This window comes from Vespa velutina, chromosome 4, assembly GCF_912470025.1.
Source record: "Vespa velutina chromosome 4, iVesVel2.1, whole genome shotgun sequence".
Taxonomy (NCBI): Eukaryota; Metazoa; Arthropoda; class Insecta; order Hymenoptera; family Vespidae; genus Vespa; species Vespa velutina.
In genome coordinates, this window is record NC_062191.1 from 9,225,489 (window position 1) to 9,247,915 (window position 22,427).

Sequence of the window (22,427 nt, forward strand, 5' to 3'; positions counted from 1 at the left end):
GTTCCACATACGTGTTCTTGCTCTTTGATTTATAAATACGTATGTACATAGAAGTAGGTATATCTTTTATTTTCTTTCTTCATTCGACGACCTATGTAGAGATTTTTATTTGATAAAAATACACGTAAAAATTAAATGAAAAATTCGCATATCGAAATATCACGTATTGAATTCGAGAGATCGCAGTTACATTGAAGAGATTTGACAGGAGTTACAATACAATTGGAAAAACAGGAGTGATGTATAAAGCTATTGTTCCACTCAATCGAACGATCGAAATTGTAGTTAAAACTTTTTAGATAGTTTAGAATCATACAAAATTTATATCTAATATATATATATATATATATATATATATATATAGAAGTTAATTGATAGAAATAGAAATCTTATTCGATTGTCTGTGATATTTATATTATATTCCATATAATTATTATTGTAATGTCGTATAAATTTTGAAAGAATACTTGAACATTTTTACTTTAAATTTTGACGTAAAATCCATAGAAACAATTTTAGTAAGGACGAAAAATTCATCTGTATTTTAGTATTAGTACCTCTGTAACCGTAAGTGACTAAGGACCATACAGTTAGACATATGAACACTCGATAGAATCGATTGTCGGTCAAGTACCTAAGCGATATTGAATTCCTATTGCTATGTACACTTGAATTTACTGTTACATTACACTCCTGTTCGCAATTCGTATCTCGTCTTAGTGGACCTTTTGAAATTCTCACGAGTTAATCTACTAATTGCTAAATTATCCTACTAATTTTGATGAAACTATAAGATGCAAATGGAAAATCAATGAACAGTTATATTGCAAATTTAGAGAAAGCCGATAATGACGAGTTTGTAAATCATTAATTGTCATTAATTACTTGTATCATAAAAAGATTTTTTTAAACGTCATAGAGAAAATCAATTCGTTTTTTTATTTTATTATAAAATCAATCATATTCAATGAAATTTTCAACTATGTATGAGTATAAAAAGTTGCTAATGCAAAAAGAAAGGGAGAAGGAAAAACGGAATGAAAAATTATTCGTATCATATACAAAGGAAATTTTCTAATCGTCATGAAAGGAAAAATTGAGTTCGTTTTTTATATTCTATCATGAAAAGGACCATTTTCCATGGGTGAAATTTTCATGTATGTACACATGTCAAAAGTCACTAATGCAAATGAAAGAAGAGGCAAAAAATGAATGAGTTAGTAGTAGGAGAAGAGAAGGGAATAGTGGGTAGCTCACTAAATTACCGTCGTAACATTCGATTTTCCCAGAGTCGGTACTTTCTTGCCAAGCGTAATTTGGGAGTGACGTTTTTGATGGAATGGAACGAGATGGGATACGCCATTAAAAATGTCATTTTACCGTACTACACTGGTACTCTCTTCCTAGCTAGACCACGATGTACATACATAAATTATATATTATGTGGAAGAGATAAAGCTTCGGGATATATGTACACGCTTATACGTAATAGACATATACATATGTACACAGTCATGTATGAATTGTGTATGTTATAGGAGAAACTGAGAGAGAAACGTGAAGGTCATAATTTCGAAGAGAAACGTCTCGTGCTTGCGTTTTGCGCGATTTGTCCCATCTGTCTTCGTTATTCACATTTCGTTGATCTCGCCCCCTTGCTTCACGAAAATTCCTCAAATCAAAGAAAACCACAGAACGATCTATTCTCTTTCTCTTTTTCTTTTTTCTTTTTTCTTTTTTCTTTTTTTTTTCTTTCCCTCTTATTTCCCAGACCCCTTTTCCGAACGTGCTTCTCTTCTTAAAGAGAAATTTCAATAGACGCGATGTCTATATACTACTTATCTCGGGAATGCTCAATAAATTTTGCGATAAAATTCTTGGCGAATAATCTTGTACTTTATTACGGTTCATCTTAAAATTGGATGAAATTAAATTCTGACACAAATTCAATCGAATATGTTTATTTTTGAAAATGAATTAATTAATTTCATATAAAATTTTTGTGGAATTTTATTCTGTTTTTTGTAACGATAATAAGAACCAAAAAATTTTTTCTTTTACTGTTTTTTTTTTTTTTTTTTTGTTTTCGCACGAGTTACAAACATCCTTTCAAATCACAAACAATTTATTATTATAGTTTATCATTAGGAAAAGAACAGGGTAAAAGAAGTAAAACTGTATTTACTTTAAAAGTACTATATTTATTACTCTTATCGGCTTATTAAAGTGTTTATAGAGAAATTATATACAAATGTGTACACTCTGTACATTAAAGATCTATATTGTTAATCATTAACCTGTACACAAACGGGAATTTCAAGTATTGATCGGTACCTCTTCACTGCCCCTATGCACCTATTTTTCAACATAGTTCTTTTTTTTCATAATAAAACTTTGTTGAACTCGCAGCTTCGTGTCTTTTTGATACATTTTTCTTTCTATCTTTCTATCTTTCTTTCTTTTTTTTTTTTTTTTTTGATTTTTCTTTATTTTCTTTGAAACAGTTAATTGACTAATTTAGTCACACTCTTGATCGCTAGAAGTACATTATGATCACACACATGAGCTGTACATGTTACATCATTGAAAGTGTTCCAAAAAAAATAAAAGAAATAAATAAAATAAGATGAAAAGAATAAATGAAGCAAAAAAGAAAAAGAAATCACTATGGACGAGATTTATGCGAACGTTTTGATCGATCTCGAGAGTAATCAAAAACTCTTCTTACTTCAATGAGTGAATACTTGTATAAATTTGCATGATTCTACGAACGAATAAAAATTCGTTCGTTTTTCAATAACAAAATTTATCCATCGATCGAACGTACTCGCATTTATACGATCTCTCCTCTTAATAATGCTTATCGTTCATTAAAAATGCATTTTTTGATATTACACGAAGCTGACTGTTGAATGATCAATAGGAAAAATAGGAGATAAATAAGAGATATATACTTAATTATAAATGCAGTATTCTCAATGATCTTTCATCACCGTGTGTGCGCAGACCGATTCGGTAACCGATGGATAATTTTTATTACGTGGAAAAATAATATCCGTCTAATATCGTATAGTCGTTAGGTATAAACGCACGAATCATCCCTTCGATCGTTATTGATCATTGAGAAACGATCGTTTTTTTTTTCTTTCTTTCTTTCTTTCTTTTTTCTATCTATTTTGTTATTTTGATCGATCCTCATTACATCATTCGTAAAGTACAACAGTTCGTATGCGTTAAACGCATACTATGTATCTATGTACGTAGATTTCTATGTAGAAACTTTCCATTCAAGAAAGATAAACGCTTCTGAGAGTAGTCCTTACCCTCGACGGAAAGCAATTCGAAGGAAATCGTCTCTCCTTCCTTGCTCGAGGCGATGGAATCTTCTCTCGGAGAGCGAGTTAAGGCCTTTTCAACGTCGAACGTTGATCGAACACGGAGAAGACAGATTTGTCTATACGAATCGTACATTTACGTACAAACATACGTACATATATATATATATATATATATATATATATTATATATACATGTAAGTATGTAGCGAATATAATAACATATGTATTTTGATCGTATAAGTTTGTGTGAGCATCTTTTACATCTACAGACATAATAATTGTTTATCATTTTTATTCTTTCATTATTCATTTTTATTTATTTATTTATTATTATTCATATTAATATTAATATTATTATTATTACTATTATTATTATTATTATTATTATTATTACTAATATTATTATTATTATTATTATTATTACTAATATTATTATTACTATTATTATTCTTATTCTTATTCTGATTATTATTATTATTATTATTATTACTATTATTATTATTATTACTATTATTATTATTACTATTATTATTATTATTATTATTATTATTATTATTATTATTATTATTATTATTACTACTACTATTATTATTCTTATTATTATTATTATTACTACTATTATTATTATTATTATTATTATTATTATTATTATTATTATTCTTATTCTTCTTCTTCTTCTTCTTCTTCTTCTTCTTCTTCTTCTTATTATTATTATTATTATTATTATTATTATTATTATTATTATTACTATTATTATTATTATTATTATTATTATTATTATTATTATTATTATATTAATTTTCCCTTCGAACTTTAGGCAATTACGGTGCTCGGCGATTCGTCGAGAAACGAATAATAATTCTCATAACTCTCGATATGTTACGCGACGAAAGAATTCCAAATACGATTTAGGCCGTTCTCTACTATTTTCATTATCCTTGATGAATGTTCGCGATAAAGATGTCCTTACATTTTTTCTAGGAATCGAAGGCAGTGATTCTTACTGATTACATACTCTTTTTATTATTACGACAGTTTAAAATATTACTGCCGATTAGAACTTGTAGACATGATCTTTATATCGTTTGAATTTTTTACGTAAATGTCGAAGAAGTTTTCTCGGCGATAGGAATGAAAGAGCGAATATTTATCTTGTTTTTTTTTTTTTATGTACGGCCTTTTTAGACAATTGTTATTAAAAATGCTTCGAGAGTTTATTATCAGTTTTGGATCGTTTGTTCACTCTTCCTGAAAATCACGATGTGAGAAAATTTTTGATTTTTTACTCGTTTAGGCTCAATGAAAAAAAGAGAAAGTGAAACAGAGAGAGAGAGAGAGAGAGAGAGAGACAGAGAGAGACAGAGAGAGACAGAGAGAAAAAGAGAGAGAGAGAGAGAGAGAAAAATGAAATAAATAAGGATTAGTTAAAAAGAAGAAAAAAAAAAAATCAAGAAATAATTGATCGGAGGAAGAGTAGAACACGTAAATCTATCGTTAGAAAGGTATAGATACCCCGATCTCCTGATCCATCGTAGTCGCCGTCATATCGATCGATCTAGACACGCAACGAAGTGTCCCAAGCGATGACTTAACGCCGTCGAAGGAACTTTGAGTACCGACGGTCCTCTTCTGAGGTCGCAGTAGCCTTTTAGTGGATCTATTAGGCCAAGTGCGATAGAAGGCGTCCTGTCCGCAACGTTTCAAGGCACTCCAGGTGATCGTCGATCTCCGAGATGGCAAATGAGAATGAGAAGGACAGCCACAATGCTGCCAAGATAAGGAAGGCGTTTTACATTTGAAGACAGGTGTTCCGAAGTTATCAGGTGGTTTTAAGATCGGTAAATCGTCTAATTTCGAAGACAATCGTATTAGAGCGAGTTCATTGAATAATGATGTTTTATGTTCGATTGGTAAAATGCTAAGAGATGATTTTTTCAAAGTGTTCTTATCGTCGATAAAAGAGTCAGGTGGATCGACTACGATATTTTGATGCACGGATCAGGAGGACGATGTATGTTCCACCGTCGAGTTGGTCGACGTGTCATCGTCTAACGAACTTTGAGTAGCTACAGTTACTTTAACTCGCTCGTTATGTGTTTCTTGTTGAATTTGTTGAGTGTCATCTATATTTTTACGGGGATGGCGTCTCCTGTAAGGTTCCCAATCCCCATAGCCCCGGCGTCAGTGCGTCGCTATAACATCTGGGGCTGATTTTGTGCTCTCTATGCTAAATGGTCTCCTTTGATCGATTTCGATAATAGCTTCGGCTTTATATCTGGGGTCACTAGGTTGTTGTTGTTGTTGTTGTTGTTGTTGTTGTTGTTGTTGTTGTTGTTGTTGCTGCTGTTGTTGCTGAGACTTAGACGATGTCGAGTGATGAGTACTTGACGTTGTGTTGCTGGAACCATGAGCAGAAATCTGTGTGGAATTTTGACCAGAGCCGTAGATCGAACTACCATATCTTTCGCCGGAACCTACGGTATTCTGTCTGATGAATTTAGGAGACTGATGATAGTTACCACCTTCTCCGCCAGGTTTTGGACTTTGGAACCTCTGATAGGAAGGATAGTCCGTAACTTCTTGATATTGCCCGGACTGGTGTTGAGGAGGATAACTTAGCTCATGGGTTGACCAACCTGGCGGTGCTGGAATTGGATTGTGCTTTGGACAGATACCCATACTACCATCTCGTCCTCTAGATGCTGGACTGCAACCTGAACATTGAGAGTTACTCTGCTGATGCGAGCTCTGTTGAGAAGACTGTTGAGAGCTCTGATGCGAGAGCGGTGGACTTGGGTGTGACTTTTGCGGACTTTGCGGGTGATGGTGATGATGATGATGATGATGACGATGATAATTGGTCCCATTTTGCGAGCCCCGGAATCCGAAAGTCGTGAACGCTGGAGGTACTACGGTGTCCGATAATCGTGGCTCGAATAGACTCTCCCTAGTCTGACACGAATTATCTCGCATTTCTGGCTCGTCATTTGACTCTTGCAGTCTTTCTTGGGTCGCGTTGCTTACGTTATTACTCTGATGTATGTCGTTCATGTCTCGTCCGTTGTAAGTGATTTTATTGTTATAAGCTACCGTGTATTCTTCTGCTATCACTGTGCTTGGTGGTAAAAGTTCTTTGCTCGGTACCACTTCCAAGCTAGGTGACTCGCTACTCCGATCTCTGATGTCCGTTCTCGAAGTTGAAAGAGGCCTCGGTGTAGATTTACGACCTAGTTCATCCAATCGATTCTCTCTAGACTGTCTTATATGTTCCTGGATAAAGATAAAAGACAATAGTTAAGTTAGATTCTCATTGATGAGCTTTTAATATCGTTCTCGTGTCTATTGTTTTGATAGATTTAATTATATTTAAAAAGAAAACATTTTTGATTCTTTTCAATATTTCTTTTTTATTAATTACTTTTTTAAATAGACTTATGTCTATTTAATCTTATTTAAACTTATTTAAATATACTTAGAATCTATGTTTATCTATTCTTATTTTTTAATACGATGGTGCAATGTAGCTTATAAAACGTATACTATTCTTGTTAGTTTGTTGTCTTTTCATTTCCATATCGATCTTTATATATTCACTCGCGTTATATAATATTAGTATTGGTTAATCGATAACTGAAGAATAAATTACTGAACGAGTATATATCTTTGTGAAGTTTCCTTTTCAGAAAATTAATTTTGCATGTTGTTAGAACGTTTATATCACACAATATTATCGATTGTTATTCTTCGTTTGGTTTCATTTTTTAAACATTTTAAAATTCCATCGAGTGCTTTTTAATAAACGTTGTTACCTATATATATCTTTTTTCTCTTTTTTTTCCTCGAATGTTAGGCACGTCTCTGCTCCTGGATACGTGAGTCGATCGAGGCGAGAATCGAACGAAATGCTGCTACGTGTATTGCGTAATTGAAATCCCGAAGATACGATGTTGAACGCGACGCGGTATGACTCACAATTTATGAGTTAAAGTCGATAAAAGGCCGATAATTTTTATGGAAAGTTCGTTTAGTTGACATTTTTTTCTTTCATTTTTTTTTTCTCATAGAAATCAATTTCTACTAACCTGAATGATTCGATGATCACGAATAAGCTTCCGCACGCAATTGAAGAAGAACGCGAAGCTCATGCCAAAAACGATGAGGGAGAAAACAACAAGAATAATGACGATGTGCTGAGAATCGATGATACTCGATTTCTTTTGCTGTAAGTGAAAGAAAAAAAAAAAAAAAGAAAAACAAACGATTATACGATTTTCTATCAACGATCCATTAAAGTTTATACGAACAATTTAAAATTTATCTTAAGATATAATTAATTATTAGAGAAATTATACATTTTTATATAATTCCAAGCGAGTATCGTTTCCGAAAGTAGGTAATTGATTTTACCAGCGCTATCTTAATTACAAGGACGTTCTAATTACAAGAGTATCTAATCAAGTTACGAAAGGGAGACTTCCTTAAAGTCTAAAAAGGGGATTGGCTGGAACAACGAGGGGCGTTAATAAGAAGATGAGACGTGTAAGGTGGCACTAATTATCATTCGTTTCACTCCACTTCTCATCTTTTTGCCCTTTCTTGTCTCTCTCTCTCTCTCTCTCTCTCTCTCTCTCTCTCTTTATCTATCTATCTATCTATATATATATCTATCTATTTACCTATCTATCTATCTTTAATTTCAACAATCTATCCATCTCTCTCTCTCTCTCTCTCTCTCTGTATTTTCTCTTTCTTTCTCTTTCTGTTATCTCTTCGGTATCAGTTTTCCCGAAAATCCTTCCTTGAGACGACGAATAATCACGATTATGCAAAACAAACATTCCACTCAACGAATTTCACTTGGAACACTCCAATTTCACGAATTTCCAAAAGCCATTTCCAAGGCGTTGTGAAACATTCGCGAGGGAACACGTTGTTGTCAAAACGCTACACGTCTGGTACGATCTTGAAAAGAGAAACGATCAATTTGATCTTTAGATACGTCAAACCTAAAAGATTAAAAGTCTGAAAATATTTCGAAGTTAGAAGAATGCGTTCGTTGATTTTTCATTTTTACATCTTATCATGAAATTTAATTTTTCTGTTTAAATAACCGCGAATATATTGTCTTACGAGATCACTATATATACACAATAAACAATATATTATTATAATACACTACATATTAAACAATATATTATAACATACAATATATTATATCTACAAGTTTTAATAAAAATGAAACTTTTCTATTTAGTTTGAAATTTTGCACGAATAATGATATTCGTTTTTAATTGTATCTGTGTAGATATTAGTAACAAATATAGCAATAAATTAATGGAATTGAAAGTAAAATAATTCTACGTACGATTTATTTATTATAGAGAAAAAGTTCTGTTTAGAATGTTAAATCGAATGCAATGGATGATTTTCGAAATAATGCTTTTCTTATTATAAATGTTGAAACAGAAAAAATCAATATAACGATTAAACCGATTTTATCGAAATTTTATGAAAAAATTTCATCGAACGTGCAAATATTTTGTTTTATATTTTATTAAATTATTTGACTGACAATAAATAATGAAAGGTAAAAAAAAAGAAGAACTATAAATTCTTTAATCTTCATCTCTTTTTTTTTCCATAATATAACAATATAATTTTTAAATGATTGCAATGAACTACCTTTTCTGTTTTCAATCATTAAATTATGTTTATACGCTTATTTAGTTATATTATCATAGTCGAAAATATACAAATAATAATTAAAAATTTCATAATATTTATTTACAAATATAAAAATGTACGTGACAACGATTCCTACGTTATAAAAAATTAAACTGCTGAAATGATAAAGGATGATTGAACAAGAAAAAGTGAAAAAAAATAAATAAATAAAAGAAAAGCACAAAAGAATAAAATATTCAATAAATATTTTATATATATTATATATAAAATATTTTATATAATAATAGTGATCTTAAGATCTTTGCTTCGAAGAAAAAAATCTTTTCTCTCTCAATCGTAAAATTTATCTCGTTTCTTCATTGTTGCGAAGGAAGAAAAGAATGACACCATTAAAGTGTAGAGGAATAGTTGTGTGAAATATTTACTTGCTGTCATGAACGATCTAACATGACACGTGGCGTAGGAACACCGAAAATGGCTTTTGGAGTACTTTTATCAAAGAGAGGAAAAGAAAACTGAGCAATGACATGACGAGCATAGACGCGACTCGTATTACGTGCTCTTATCCAACCTGTCGGTCGGATAATATCTTTGATCATTCTACTTCAAGGCTATATGACGCATATATATTATATGTATGGATGTGTATACTTTATGGATGTATATGTATGGATGTGTATACTTTATACATACACACAGGCACACACGCATATATATATATATATATATATATATATATATATATACAATTGCAAACTTCAATCTAATCTTAATTGACTATCAGATCAGCTCGTATTCATTTCTTATCGTGGATCAGTAATTTCTTTTGTTCCTTTTTCTTTACTTGTTTCTTATTTTATCTCGTTTTATCTTTTTTCTGTTCTTTTTTCTTTTTTCTTTTTTCTTTTTTGTTTCTTCTTTAGTAGTAGTAGAGAAGAGAAGGAAAGTTGTAGTAAAAAAGGAAATTATTGCTACTTCGTATACAAAAGAAAGCTTTCCGCCGCAAGGAAGTAATTACAGATAGAAGACGGAAGAACAACGAAGAAGGACTAAAAATGAGAAAGGAAATTCGAAGGAAGCATATGTAAGTAGTAGTATTTTCTTAGATATTAAAATGTTTTCTCGTCGCGTAAATGTCGTTTGAAAAGAAATTGTGTTGACGAAATAAATAACGAAAAGAATGAAAAACAAAAACAAAATGAATATAAGAAAATATACAATACATTTGTTTTAATATTACGAATAAGATTATTAAATTTGCACGTGATAAAATTGAGATAGAAAATATAAATTAAAATTTATTTATTTCTTCTTTTTCTTTCACTTTTTTTCAGTTTGGATAATTATGTCCTGTCATTTCTGATTTTCAAGCCTCTTGTTGAAGTTGTCCAATTTTCATGCCAACGATTGGACGGTTTGTCCAATGGCTTCGTAGCTTTTGGCTTTTGTGTTTTCGACCATTTCGCTAGTTGTTTTGAGCCCATGACTGTCGACTCGATCTCTTTAGAATTTATTCCAATGTCGTGAATAGAATATTTTGCGCTTGATTATAAAAAAGAAAAAAAAAACAAAGTATTCTTTTAACAAAAAAAGATAAAATATTCTTCTATCAGACGATTCATATCTTTAAACGATAAACGTAAACATGCACGAGACACTAACCTTGATCGCTCCAATTAAATGAAATGAAATGAAATGAAATGAAATGAAATTATTAATTAGATGGGCGTGCAAATTTTATCACATATTAATTGAATTACCAGCTGTCTTGAGTCACCTTCAATATCACGTAGGTATTGAATCCCTCTTCCTTTCCTTCGACACTCTCTTGCAATACTTCTCCTCCTACCCCTTAACACCCATTTCGTGGAGTAACACGTTCAGGGAATTAGCGTGAAATTCGTTCGCGAAATTGCATCGCGGTTATAAGTCGAAGAATTAAATCAATTCCCCATCGTATTAATTACGATGGAATTGGAAAGTTAAGTCTCTTTACTTTTAATACGATTATTCATCTAACTATACAAAGTGTCTTCTATTTTTCGTAATTTCAATTAAAAAAGAGAAAAGAATGGGAAAGAAAAAGGATAAGCGCAAATAAAAAAACAAAAAAAAAGAAAAGAAAGAAAAACGAATCATATTATTTACGAGGATCACATGTGTTCAGGTAATTACTCGTTCTCGCACACATGTATACGCCACAATAGCTTATCTCTTTTCAAATACTAAATTAAAGGAGAGTAAAGAAAGAAATTAAAAAAAAAAAAAAAAAAGAAGAAAATGAAATGGAAAATACAAACTATTTACGATGATTACGTATTTACACACGTCATTAATTTCATACTCCGCAAGAGAATTATTTAGATAGCAGTATTTATTATCCTCTCATAATTTTCTTCTCTTATTTTTAATTTTCACTTCACTTTTATTTTTATTTATTCATTTTTTTTTTGTAATAATTATTATTGCGCATTTACCATGCCAAAATTTACGAAGCGATTCTGAATAATCGAAAAATAGCCTCTTTCAATATACATAGGTATATGTACATGCTTTCCATTATGATTTTTGTGGACCAACCTTCCAATAGCACTCTGTTCTTCTTTCTTTCTTTCTCTCTCTCTCTCTCTCTCTCTCTCTCTCTCTCTCTTTCCCAATTCATAGTGCTATTTTCTATTATATCCGAAATAAAATTGAATGGCACAATGGTGTGTGTCCCAGTTTACAGATCGTGATTTCCTCATGTTTCAGCACGTATTTCTCCATACGAAAAATTTCATCCTCACATTTCTACGTGAAACTGATGATCATTATTGTATCGTACAATCTTTTCTTAGGTTACTATCGTCAAGAGATGTATTCATGAACATGGACAAATCAAAAGAAGAGACAGAGAGAGAAAGATGGATAGATAGATAAATAGATAGAGAGAGAGAGAGAGAGAGAGAGAAAGAGAGAGAAGGATATGGAGCAAATAAATATTTTTTTCTTTTCTACAGTTCAACAAATAGTACACATTTCGTGGACGATAAATCACAATTACTTTGTGATTAATCGAAGAAAATGTTAAAAGATAATGCGAAAAAGGGAAAAAGAGAGAAAAAAATGGAAAGAGAGAGACAAAGAGAGAGAGAGAGAGAGAGAGAAAGAGAGCAAATTGTCGCCATTTGCATGCTTGCCAAGTTCTCGCGAATTTTGCGGTTTCTACTCGTTCGCTAATCGTTTCGTGGAATTTTGTAATTTTTTCCATTTTTCGTTTTGTAGGAACACGTGCGTAGACGATCGATGGACAAATTTTCGTCGGCCCTGCGTGCGCAATAACCGAGTATTCGCTCGATACTCTTTTTTCTTGGAAAAATTCGTTTTATAACACTCCGGAAGGCTCGGTCTCTATAGAAAAATTCTCTTTGTAAAAGTAGAAAATTTCTGACACAGCTTGGTTGGTGGCTACCGAACGTTCGTTTTATAATAGGATTAATGCAGATCATTTTCCACCGTTGTATTATTATAACTTTCACAGTTATGATCGCTCGATGAAATCTCCTGTCCGTCTCATTTTGTGAAATCCATGAAAAAGGATAAAGTAGAGAACGATTTTCGTATAAGCTAAATTTTTGATTTAACGAACCAATTCGCAGACACTCGATTATCGCACATCTTCAAGCTTATCTCTCTTTGAGATTTCATCTCTCGAATAAATAAACCGATAAACGGATGTGAGATTATTAAAGAACGATTAAGAGTTTATTTGTCATTTATGCAGAATAATAATAAAAAAAAAAAAGAAGAAAAAAAAAGGAAAAGAATAATAATTTTCAAATCTTCCCGCTCTTCATGAGAATGATAATTTTCGTTTGTGCATCGAACATAATATTTCATTTATATATTCAACCGAATTAATGTGTTTTTTTTTTTCGATGATTCAAAAAAATTAATACGAAATCGAAGAATTTATTATATATTGATGATTTAAATTAGCCTCTCAGTTACTGAATTCTCGTAAATTTTTATAAAGAATAGTAACGAGTTCGAATTATTAAGCGATAAGTAGAGGAGAGAATGATATATATATATATATATATGTTTACAAAGTCGTAAAAATATTTGTAGAACATATCTTTGCTCAACACCTATTTCAAGAGAAAAGGAGAAGGAGAGAGAAAGAGAAAGGTAGAAAGCTATGGTCATTCGTCGACGATAGATTAATATCCCGTCGGTGCCATTGGATCTCCTTTCTACAGGATCTGTTCCTGGTACTTTGCCAAAAGCGCATAGTATTGTGCGTTCCGGAAGCGGAAACACCTACCTATCTAACCGACGGTACACGTTCAAATTTTCCAAAAGCTTCCTGAAAAGGAGAACGAGCAGAGAAGGGTAGAAGAGATTGAACATAGTAGGAGGAACCACGGCTACGTTTTAAAGATAAAGATAGAGACGGAGAAAGATAGATAGATGGATAGATAGAAAAGAGATAAACTAGCTGGAATCAAAACTTCCCTCGTATAAATTAATTAGATTTGTGGAAGGACAAAATAAGTAGAAATGAAACAAAAGACGATTAAGTCTAATAACGCATCATTTTCATGGGACTTCATATCTAAGATGTAATTATGGTATTTGGTATTTGGTATTTTTGAACTTTTTTAGGGCAATTATTTCTAATATTTACTTTTAAAAGACGAGATTATTAAAAAGATATTTCACAGTTTTTCTTTTCTTTCAAAATTCGACGAAACAATTTACACGTAAAGAAAGAATTATTGTAGAGAAATTTGAGAATGTTGATTCGATCATTTGTAGTAGTAAATGGCGATTAATTCGAATGGAAAATTTATATATTGAACTTTATCTTTGGGTCTTATTCAATAAAGAGCCTGTTGAAAATCGAGTTTGAAGATCGATATCTATAGGTCGACGGTACTTGTACTTACTTAAACTATAAAGAGGATCCTTTAGAGAAATTTCGATGATGCTTTATAATTAACGCGTACGATTACCTCGGAAGTTCGTATAATAGCTAGGTAGGTAGATACCTATATCAAAGATAAAACCGCTTACGATAGTCAACTTTGCTGCTTTTCACGAACACAGAGCGAAAAGCCTAGGAATTACGAGGTTTAGACTTACACACGTAATTTTTCTTTTACGATCGTGTCGTAGCGAAATCGAGGATTTATTTTCGTTTTTTTCGTTTTTCTCCTTTTTTTCCTTTTTATCTTTTTTCTTCCTTCTTTTTTTTTCAGTTATTTTTCCCTGAAGCGGATTAACTTTTCTTTCTAGAAAACGAGAAGAGACAAAGAAAGAGAGAGAGAGAGAGAGAGAGGAAGAGAGAGGAAGAGAGAGGGAGAGAGAGAAAGCAAGAGAAAGAGAGAAAGAGTTTGAAAATAATGCAATTCTACAGAAAGAGGGAGAAGATGGGATGCGACGATTTTCAAAGTCGAGAATTGGAAAGCACCCTACTAGTGCGATCATAGAAAGTCGGTTATTGGATTTTCTTCTCGGATAGAGAAAGTCACCACTCACGTCGCATGTCGACTCGTCTTCGTCCCACCGGAAGCGGCAGTTGATCCTTCCGTTGCACTGTAATATAGAGGCGATGCAGGTCGCGTCCTCGCAGTCGTACTCTCCGGTTCTGCATGCTGTGAAATTTAAAGGACTCCTTTGAAACTCGTACAACATTTCGAATGATTGTGTATGAGATAAAAATAGGGATAGAGAGAAAGAAAAGGTAAAAGAGAAAGAGGGAGAGAGAAAGAGAGAGAGAGAGAGAAAATACATGTCTCAGTCGTAAATAAAAAATGAGAAATTTCGATTCACGAGAGTGAGAACTTTAAGTATATTTTCTTCCTTTCTTTTTTTTCTCTCTTCCTGTTTTAATAAAAATTTTTTTTTTATTAATTGTTTTCTCTGTGATTAAAAAAAAAAACATTTGTTGAATTAATTTATTCGTTATTAATTTATCTCCAAAAGTATAAATCAACACCTTTAAACGTTTAATATTCTATGCTCTTGCGTGAGATATCAGGATCGGTATCAAAGTTTGATCGTCGAAATTCAAGGATTTCTCTTCGATATCTAACGAGAATTCTGCACACGTAATTGCGAATTTGCTTGGCTTACCTCATTTATGATTCACGACGGATTTACGAGGGATAATTCTCTGAATTTGTTGGCCTTTATCGAATGATTATCGTCGCTTAAGTAACATGTCTATATAATTATAGTGTAAAGGTAGCTATTATATAATACGTGTATCGATTTTAAATCTTTCATACAAATGATAATAATATTGGATTGAAATTCATTTGTATTTATATTATGATATGTATATTTTTTAATGTATTTTTTTTCTTTTTTTTTTTTTTTAATACAAATTATTACTTTAAGCAACTAGTAAATATGCATATTTAATGTATATATGTATATCCAAGTAAAATTCAGTTAATTTGGTTAAAATTTATCGAATTGGCAAGGTTTTAATAATAAGTAAATACAAAATATATATTCAGCATATTATGCTGTTCTATTTTCTGAAAAAAAAAAAAAAAAAAAAAAAAAAAAAAAAAAAAAGAAAAAAAAACATATGTTACGAACAACAAACTGTTGTACATATTATTGAGTAAAATTTATTCTTTCTTTATAATAAAATATTAATCATTGATTGTCAATAAAAAAAAAAATAAAAAAAGAAAAATACGAACGATATTTTTAGAACAAAATATGATCAATAAAACTGAATTTTCGTCTTTGTCTTTATCTTTTCGTTAAAGTTCACGGTTGACATTTGAACGATCTTTGAAAAATTGTGGTACAGGATTATTTTCACAATTTTCTTAATACAAAAAGGAAACAGTATCTACGTTAATTTCACGACTTTCATTAGAGTCGAGCATGTGTGTTTTCATCTGCGAGAACAAAAACGTATATGTCCGAACGAGTCACGCGAGCGTTGAATTTAATTAATTTTAACGTTGGGAGAGTCAACGTTGCTTCTAATATAGGAAAACGACAAAAGGAGAAAGAATGAACGAAACTTTAAAAAAAGAATTAATAAACATGAGAACCGATTTCCTTATCATCGTTAAAAAATCAGCCGTAACCTTTTTTATTGGCTGATTTCTCTTTCTCTCTCTCTCTCTCTCTCTCTCTCTCTCTCTCTCTCTCTCTTTTTTCTCATTCATTCATATTTCATTCATTCTTTAAATTTTAGCAACGTTGTGACGTAAATTATCAGAGAGAGATTTCAATTCTGCATTATCATGTTTCGTTACTAATAAATTAAATTTAATTAACGCTGTACATAGTAACGTCAAGCATTTATTATCATTAGTTCGATTATGCACGATATCCCTTTATTATCAAATTCCTGTTAAATTGATGTGAGATGTATTAAACTTTGTTGTAAGTTAATAAAGATTAGCTCATTAACCATATAAATTTCAACATATTAAGCTAATCATAAAAACATAACTCGGATAGATATATATCTAGTAGGAATTTAATAAACATTACAGCATCAACTTTCTCTTTTTATATTTATTACTATTTTGCAAATAATTTCTATAGTTAAATAATTTAATTAGTGACAATCGTATTGCTCGTTGTTATTGAAATTATCGTTTCATAAAGGGATAATGAAAAAAAAAAAAAAAAAAAATAAAAGAAAAAATGAATGTTGTCCATTTCATTTATATAATTGTAACAGAGAGTTGCTACAATTGTATCAAATATTAAGATATTTTACTTTATATTCCTTATTTACTATAAATTTGTTCAAATAGTTACAGGACATGCGCTTAATTGTATTTTCTCTTTTCTTTCATGCTAGAGTAATCAAATCTTATATTATCTTACATATTTTTTATGTTATTTTATAGCCTCAGATAAATTATAATTACCGTAATATATGAATAGTCATTATATCGAATCATCGTTGTTATGTATAAATGATAATGGACTTTAATGACAATATGCCATAATTGATATAATATAAGCGAAATGCATTTGAAATAAACACGTTTAATTGAAGATATTTTGTAATTTTAAAAATAAGTAAAACATTTGAAAACTCTACTTTATGTATATAAATACATCGGAAAAAAAACAAATATACAGAAATAGAATAGCTTATGAATCTAATTCATTGTAGGTAAAATTCAATGGAATTCAAAATATTAATCGATAATTTCTATATTCTTTTAAACTCACTTGACTCGCCGGCTTCTTTGTCCCTGATAGCAGTCATTACGCCTTCAAAGGTGCTGTTTAGAGCTTTAGGCTCGGCGTAATAACGGACATATGCTAAGTTCGATTTCACTATGACCGTATCGGCGATGCTACCGCAAAAATTTTTCAATCGTGAAGGGAGATCTGTTTTCTCTTCGAAAACGTCGAGGAAATTGGCTTCGCACTCGTTTGGCCTCTGCAACTTGAAATGAGTCGAGTCTGGGAATGCCAGTTGTATCTGTAACGAAATACAATTTCGTTATTTTTAGAAGAAAAGAAAAACCAATGGTTATAACGATATTTAAAGTAATAGATAAAATATAGAAACATTTTTTATATTTTTCCATTTGAATACAAATATCAATTCGAGAGACCTTTTTCAAATAATTAAGTATATTACTCGTCTTGTTAGATATAGGTTTCTATCTTTTCAAACATTTATTTTTATAATTAATGGATCTCTACCAATGAAGGAAACGCAAAAAAACGAAATGAAAAGGAAAAAGAAAAAAGAAACAAAGAACAGGTAGTTAAGAAAATAGTTTTCAAAGAAGAAAGAAGAAATTGGGTTCTGAATTATCAAGGTGACATTTTAATGAACCTTATATTTTTTATCTTGTAAATAAGTAAGAAAATTAAGAAATACGTTACCTTCCATCCTTCCTTAACTTTTATCACCCACATACAGTCCAAAGGTATGCCCTCCTTCTCGGCTAATTTTTTTTTGTCCTCTACATCATTATGGCTGATAATAGCTTCGTCACCGGTCACGTTAACTAAGCACGGTTCTATCTCTGGTGGGATTCCGGCTGTGGATCACACCTATTACAGTTCTACACTTTCCCTAGGCTCGATTTCAAACAATTTAAAATTTGTTTTTTTCTTTTCGTAAAAGAAAGAAAATATCGAGGTATTTCCTTAATAAAAACATTGCAAGTTATTTTCGAATAGACGGATATAAAATATTTTCTTTCTCTTCGTTTTATATATTCGAATTATTAACTTCCACTAATGGAAAGGTTCTATCGGAAGTTACAAGAAGAAAGAAGTTCGTTCCATTTTGTCTGTTATAAATGTATGTGCATTTATTCGAATAATGGAAGTATATTCTTGAAAAGATCCAAGCGATCGAAAATATCTCGCATGTTATCTATCCTTTTTACCCGATTTTTATGATAAAAAGGGATGATAAGTAATGCTCGATAAAAGTATATCTTATATATATGCATACATGTATGTATATATGTATGTATGTACGTAAAAATGCGTCAGATTTGATGAGTACCTATGAAGAGTACCCTAACCGTGTCATTCCTATATACTCACGAATCTTTTTTTCCAAATTATGAGAAAAATTTCGAACTCGATTCGAATTAGACATCGTTCGATTTATCTTTTGAACTTTTTCTTATGTCGCTTTTCATTGATATTTTTTATTTTTCTTCCTTATTAGTCAAAAACAATCTATACGATAATATCGAAGATGAATTATTATTTTTATTTTTCCCATACTTTCACGAGAAATTTATTTCTATAAAATTAAAAAATTCATTATTGCACGATTAAAGAAATTACGATCTTTCTTTTTAAAATCAATGAAACCTATTTAATAAATAATACTTAAGGAAACAATTTTTTATTTAGTTAAATCGATGATTATATGTAAAATATTATAAATTAATTGCTTATATATTAAAATCACACGATAGAAACTTTTGTATAACAACTAGTTCGAAGGTATTCGGCCTAAGGGGATGGAATACGCTTTGGAAGTTCAAACAATCGTGCGTTCCACTGTCCGTCTTTAGTGATAACGCGTTCTACCTGATAATTCTCGACAAAGGCCAGAATGGTATATCAGAATGGCGATAGTAGTAACACGCTTGTATTCCACGTATTCATAGTCCCATTCTCGGTTCCTTCCGATGAGTATGAATTAATTCTGACTGTAGGTACGAACAGCACTCTCTATCCCTCCCTCTCCCTCCCTCTCTCTCTTCTCACTCTCTCTCTCTCTCTGTCTCTCTTTCACCCTTCCTCTCCCTCTTCTCTCTCTCTATTTCTCTTAGCTGCTATGGTTCGGCGCGGCTCGCTCGACCATCCATTCCCGAAGTGTCTCCTAATTTTCGGGGTCTACGAGCCACGCGAGGAAGCTACTGAATGTATTCACTACTATGCCATTCTCCGTTCGCATTAATCGTTTATAATCGTTACGATCGAAACACTCTAGCTGTGGGAAGATCTCGATTGTCTTTAGCCATTGAATAGATACGTCGGCGATCTTATGAAATGCATTAATCGATCATCCATTAAACAAAAGATATATCCTTTTAACAGTCAAACGAAACAAATTTATTTTCTTAACTATATTCTAAGCAGATTCTTTGTCTCCTGTAGAATGTAAAAATTCGAATATAAAGATGAGTATCATGCACGATGTTTCGTAATATCGATAATAGAGAATCGATATAGAAAAATAGGAACGAGAGCAGATTGTATTAGCATTGAGATTCATGTAGGTACTTACATACATAAATATATACATTTACGTAAGATAAGGTATATTTTTGATACCGACGGTATGGTGATTTTAAATGATAGTCATAAAAGAAATTGTGGATGTTACGATGAAATTTGGAAGGTTCGGAAGACGAGGTTGAAAGGGAAGTCGACTCCACTAGAATAGACTTACGATAAGTTGGTCTGGGTATCATACTCCAGACGGCCTTGAATCCCTTGCCCTCGATATTCTCGTCGCTGTGGAAACGTAGCCAGAGGTATCTCGTCTTCGAAGTGATCTCAGGCGGGAAATTCGAGCCGCAGAACTTTCCTAGGAGGTTCGAATATCCGTGCTTGCCGTCACGGACCTCGAGAGAATCGAAACGACACTCGGAACTCTCCTCAAGCTTGAATTCGTCCCGAAAGTCCAGCTTCAGCAACATACCCTTGTCAGCTGTGTGAAAATAATGGAAACGTTTATTGAATAGAGGAGATATGTGTCTAACTTTTCACTTGTTTCGATATCGAGTAAAATTTATCGAGAATAATTTTTAAGCTTCGCAAAAATAAAAAAATATTGACAAAAGTTGATTATCTTAATTGAACTACGTTATAATTTATAATTAATAGTCATATAAAATATACTTTTTAATTATCTAATAAATAAAGCGTGACAATATTGTAAATATTTTTTTGGAATAAAAATTTTAACGAAATATTTTCTACGATCAAGTAAGTTGATCTTCCGATTCTCTCGAAAGATTTTCTTCGAAAATCGTGAAAAATGAACATCGTTAAAGCTCGAGAGACTAACGCTAGGTAGGTTTGCTTTATTTAGAGTAACGAACGTGGCCGACAATAAAACTAAGCTTTCTCTCATTACTTACACTCCTTTTTTTCTCTTTTTTATTTGCTTTTTCTTTTCTTTTTGCTGAAAATAAAAAGTAAAGTTTCAGTAGGAACAGAGAAGAATCAAACCGATATTCGACCTCGCCCTCGAGGAATACGAATGTGTTTTACCGGCACACGACTTACTCGACAAATATTCTAATGTCGTTAGCCTCGGAGCAGTTCGGTTTGGATTCTAGCCAAATTGTTCGTCGGACACGTCACGTCGTTCTTTGCCTTGCTTTTTCGTCGCTCTTTTTGCTGTACATATTCGAGAGAGAGAGAGAGAGAGAGAGAGAGAGAGAGAGAGAGAGAGAGAGAGAGAGAGAGAGAGGATCTGTACATTTTCTATTACATTTTTTCTTCAGGATCCACTTTAATGATCATTACATGATTTTTCCTAAATAAAATCGTCAATTTCCTTTTTCTTTATCTCTTTTTCTCTGTTCACTCAGAAGCATATTTTATTTCGCCATATTGTTTGATCCAAAGGAAGATCTTTTCCTGGATTTTTTTTTTTTTGTAACTGAAATTAAGCTCGCTAAATTGAAATATTAGATCTTGGATTAGAGAGAATGTACGGTTACTTTAATAATACTCGAATAGGCATGAAATTTATTGGTTGGAAAAAGAAATACACGTATGTCGTTAGAAAGAACGACAGGATTCACGATTTACTGCCTCTTCTTTTTTCGCAATATCTGTTTGTGTGTACACGAGTAACATACATACGTATGTATTTTATGTATGTTGACATAAAATATATATCTTACGTACGATATTGTACGAAGCCACCGAGATAAAAAACTTTCTACTACCAAGTTATTAAACTCGACAATATCTCTCGTTTATTGACGCCCTTTAAAAGAAAAGACAAAAAGGGAGATATTAAAAGGGAAGGATGAACTCGATTATTATTTCGAGTTTTCCTTATGTATCATCGACTTATATTCTTACATCTATCTTGTTATCTTGGATACATTTAACGCCAACCTTTACTTACTACACTTTTCTTTTTTACTTTCAACGGATCGAGCTTTTGGAGAAGGAAATCTTTTTCGATAAGAGCGCGAACGATCGACCGACCATTCTTTGGTCGGTAGACGTGTGCGCCAGAGCGAACATTAATTTCTACAAAGTCAGCACACCTAAAAAGAAGGATAGAATTTTCTGTGAGTAAGTCGAACGAATACATATGTATGTGTGATTCTAATGTATATGTATAGATCGAAATAAAATCTTTATAAATCAAATATATTTTCATATAAAATGGAAGAACAAATCTATTTACAAATTGAATCCAGAATTTAATTCTTTCTTCGTCGAAATGTATACTTTGTTATGTATTTTACTAATACAATCTATGCGTATGCATTGACACAATTACGTGTCAATAAAATTTATTTATATGAAAAGAAAATTGAAATCTCTCTCTCTCTCTTTTTCTTTCTCTAGAAATTCATTCGAAGATTTTATTTCTTTTTCGTAAAATCTATATTTTTGCATACATTGAATTAATTTACATTACATACATTACATACATTAAATTAATTTTTTACATACATTACATACATTCAATTTTTACATACATTACATACATTAAATTAATTTTTTATATTCTACAATTAAATATAATCTTTACGCATTGACGTAACGTGAACGAGTAAAACTCATACAAGCAAAGGTATCTATAAATGTTTAATCCGAAATACGATTTTTTTTTCTAGGATAAAAAACACGCATATTTTATGTTAACTTTTCTAACTTATGATCAAGTTTTTTTGTTAAAAA

At 31.5% G+C, this 22,427-nt stretch overlaps 1 protein-coding gene and 1 long non-coding RNA gene across 6 annotated transcripts in view; one reads left to right on the forward strand and one right to left on the reverse strand.

The window, feature by feature from the left end:
• Positions 1-14,315, forward strand: part of LOC124948848 — a 63,806-nt gene extending 49,491 nt beyond the window's left edge. The window contains exons 4-5 of one of the 2 annotated variants that reach the window (XR_007100866.1): positions 7,189-7,299; positions 7,403-8,790. This is a non-coding gene — a long non-coding RNA (uncharacterized LOC124948848). Of the gene's footprint in view, positions 1-7,188; positions 7,300-7,402; positions 8,791-9,949 lie in introns of those variants that run through there. The other variant, XR_007100867.1, reaches the window with a different exon arrangement.
• LOC124948846 overlaps positions 4,078-22,427 on the reverse strand; it is a 105,328-nt gene continuing 86,978 nt past the window's right edge. Inside the window, exons 4-10 of one of the 4 annotated variants that reach the window (XR_007100865.1) lie at positions 19,942-20,202; positions 17,901-18,058; positions 17,232-17,487; positions 14,547-14,662; positions 7,421-7,558; positions 4,851-6,608; positions 4,081-4,586 (exon numbers count right to left, since the gene is read on the reverse strand). Coding sequence is in view for 3 of the 4 variants with exons in the window: in XM_047493082.1 (XP_047349038.1) it covers positions 5,520-6,608; positions 7,421-7,558; positions 14,547-14,662; positions 17,232-17,487; positions 17,901-18,058; positions 19,942-20,202 (2,018 nt within the window). In the remaining variant the exon portion in view is untranslated. Of the gene's footprint in view, positions 6,609-7,420; positions 7,559-14,546; positions 14,663-17,231; positions 17,488-17,900; positions 18,059-19,941; positions 20,203-22,427 lie in introns of all 4 variants that reach the window. The other 3 variants (XM_047493082.1, XM_047493080.1, XM_047493081.1) reach the window with 3 other exon arrangements.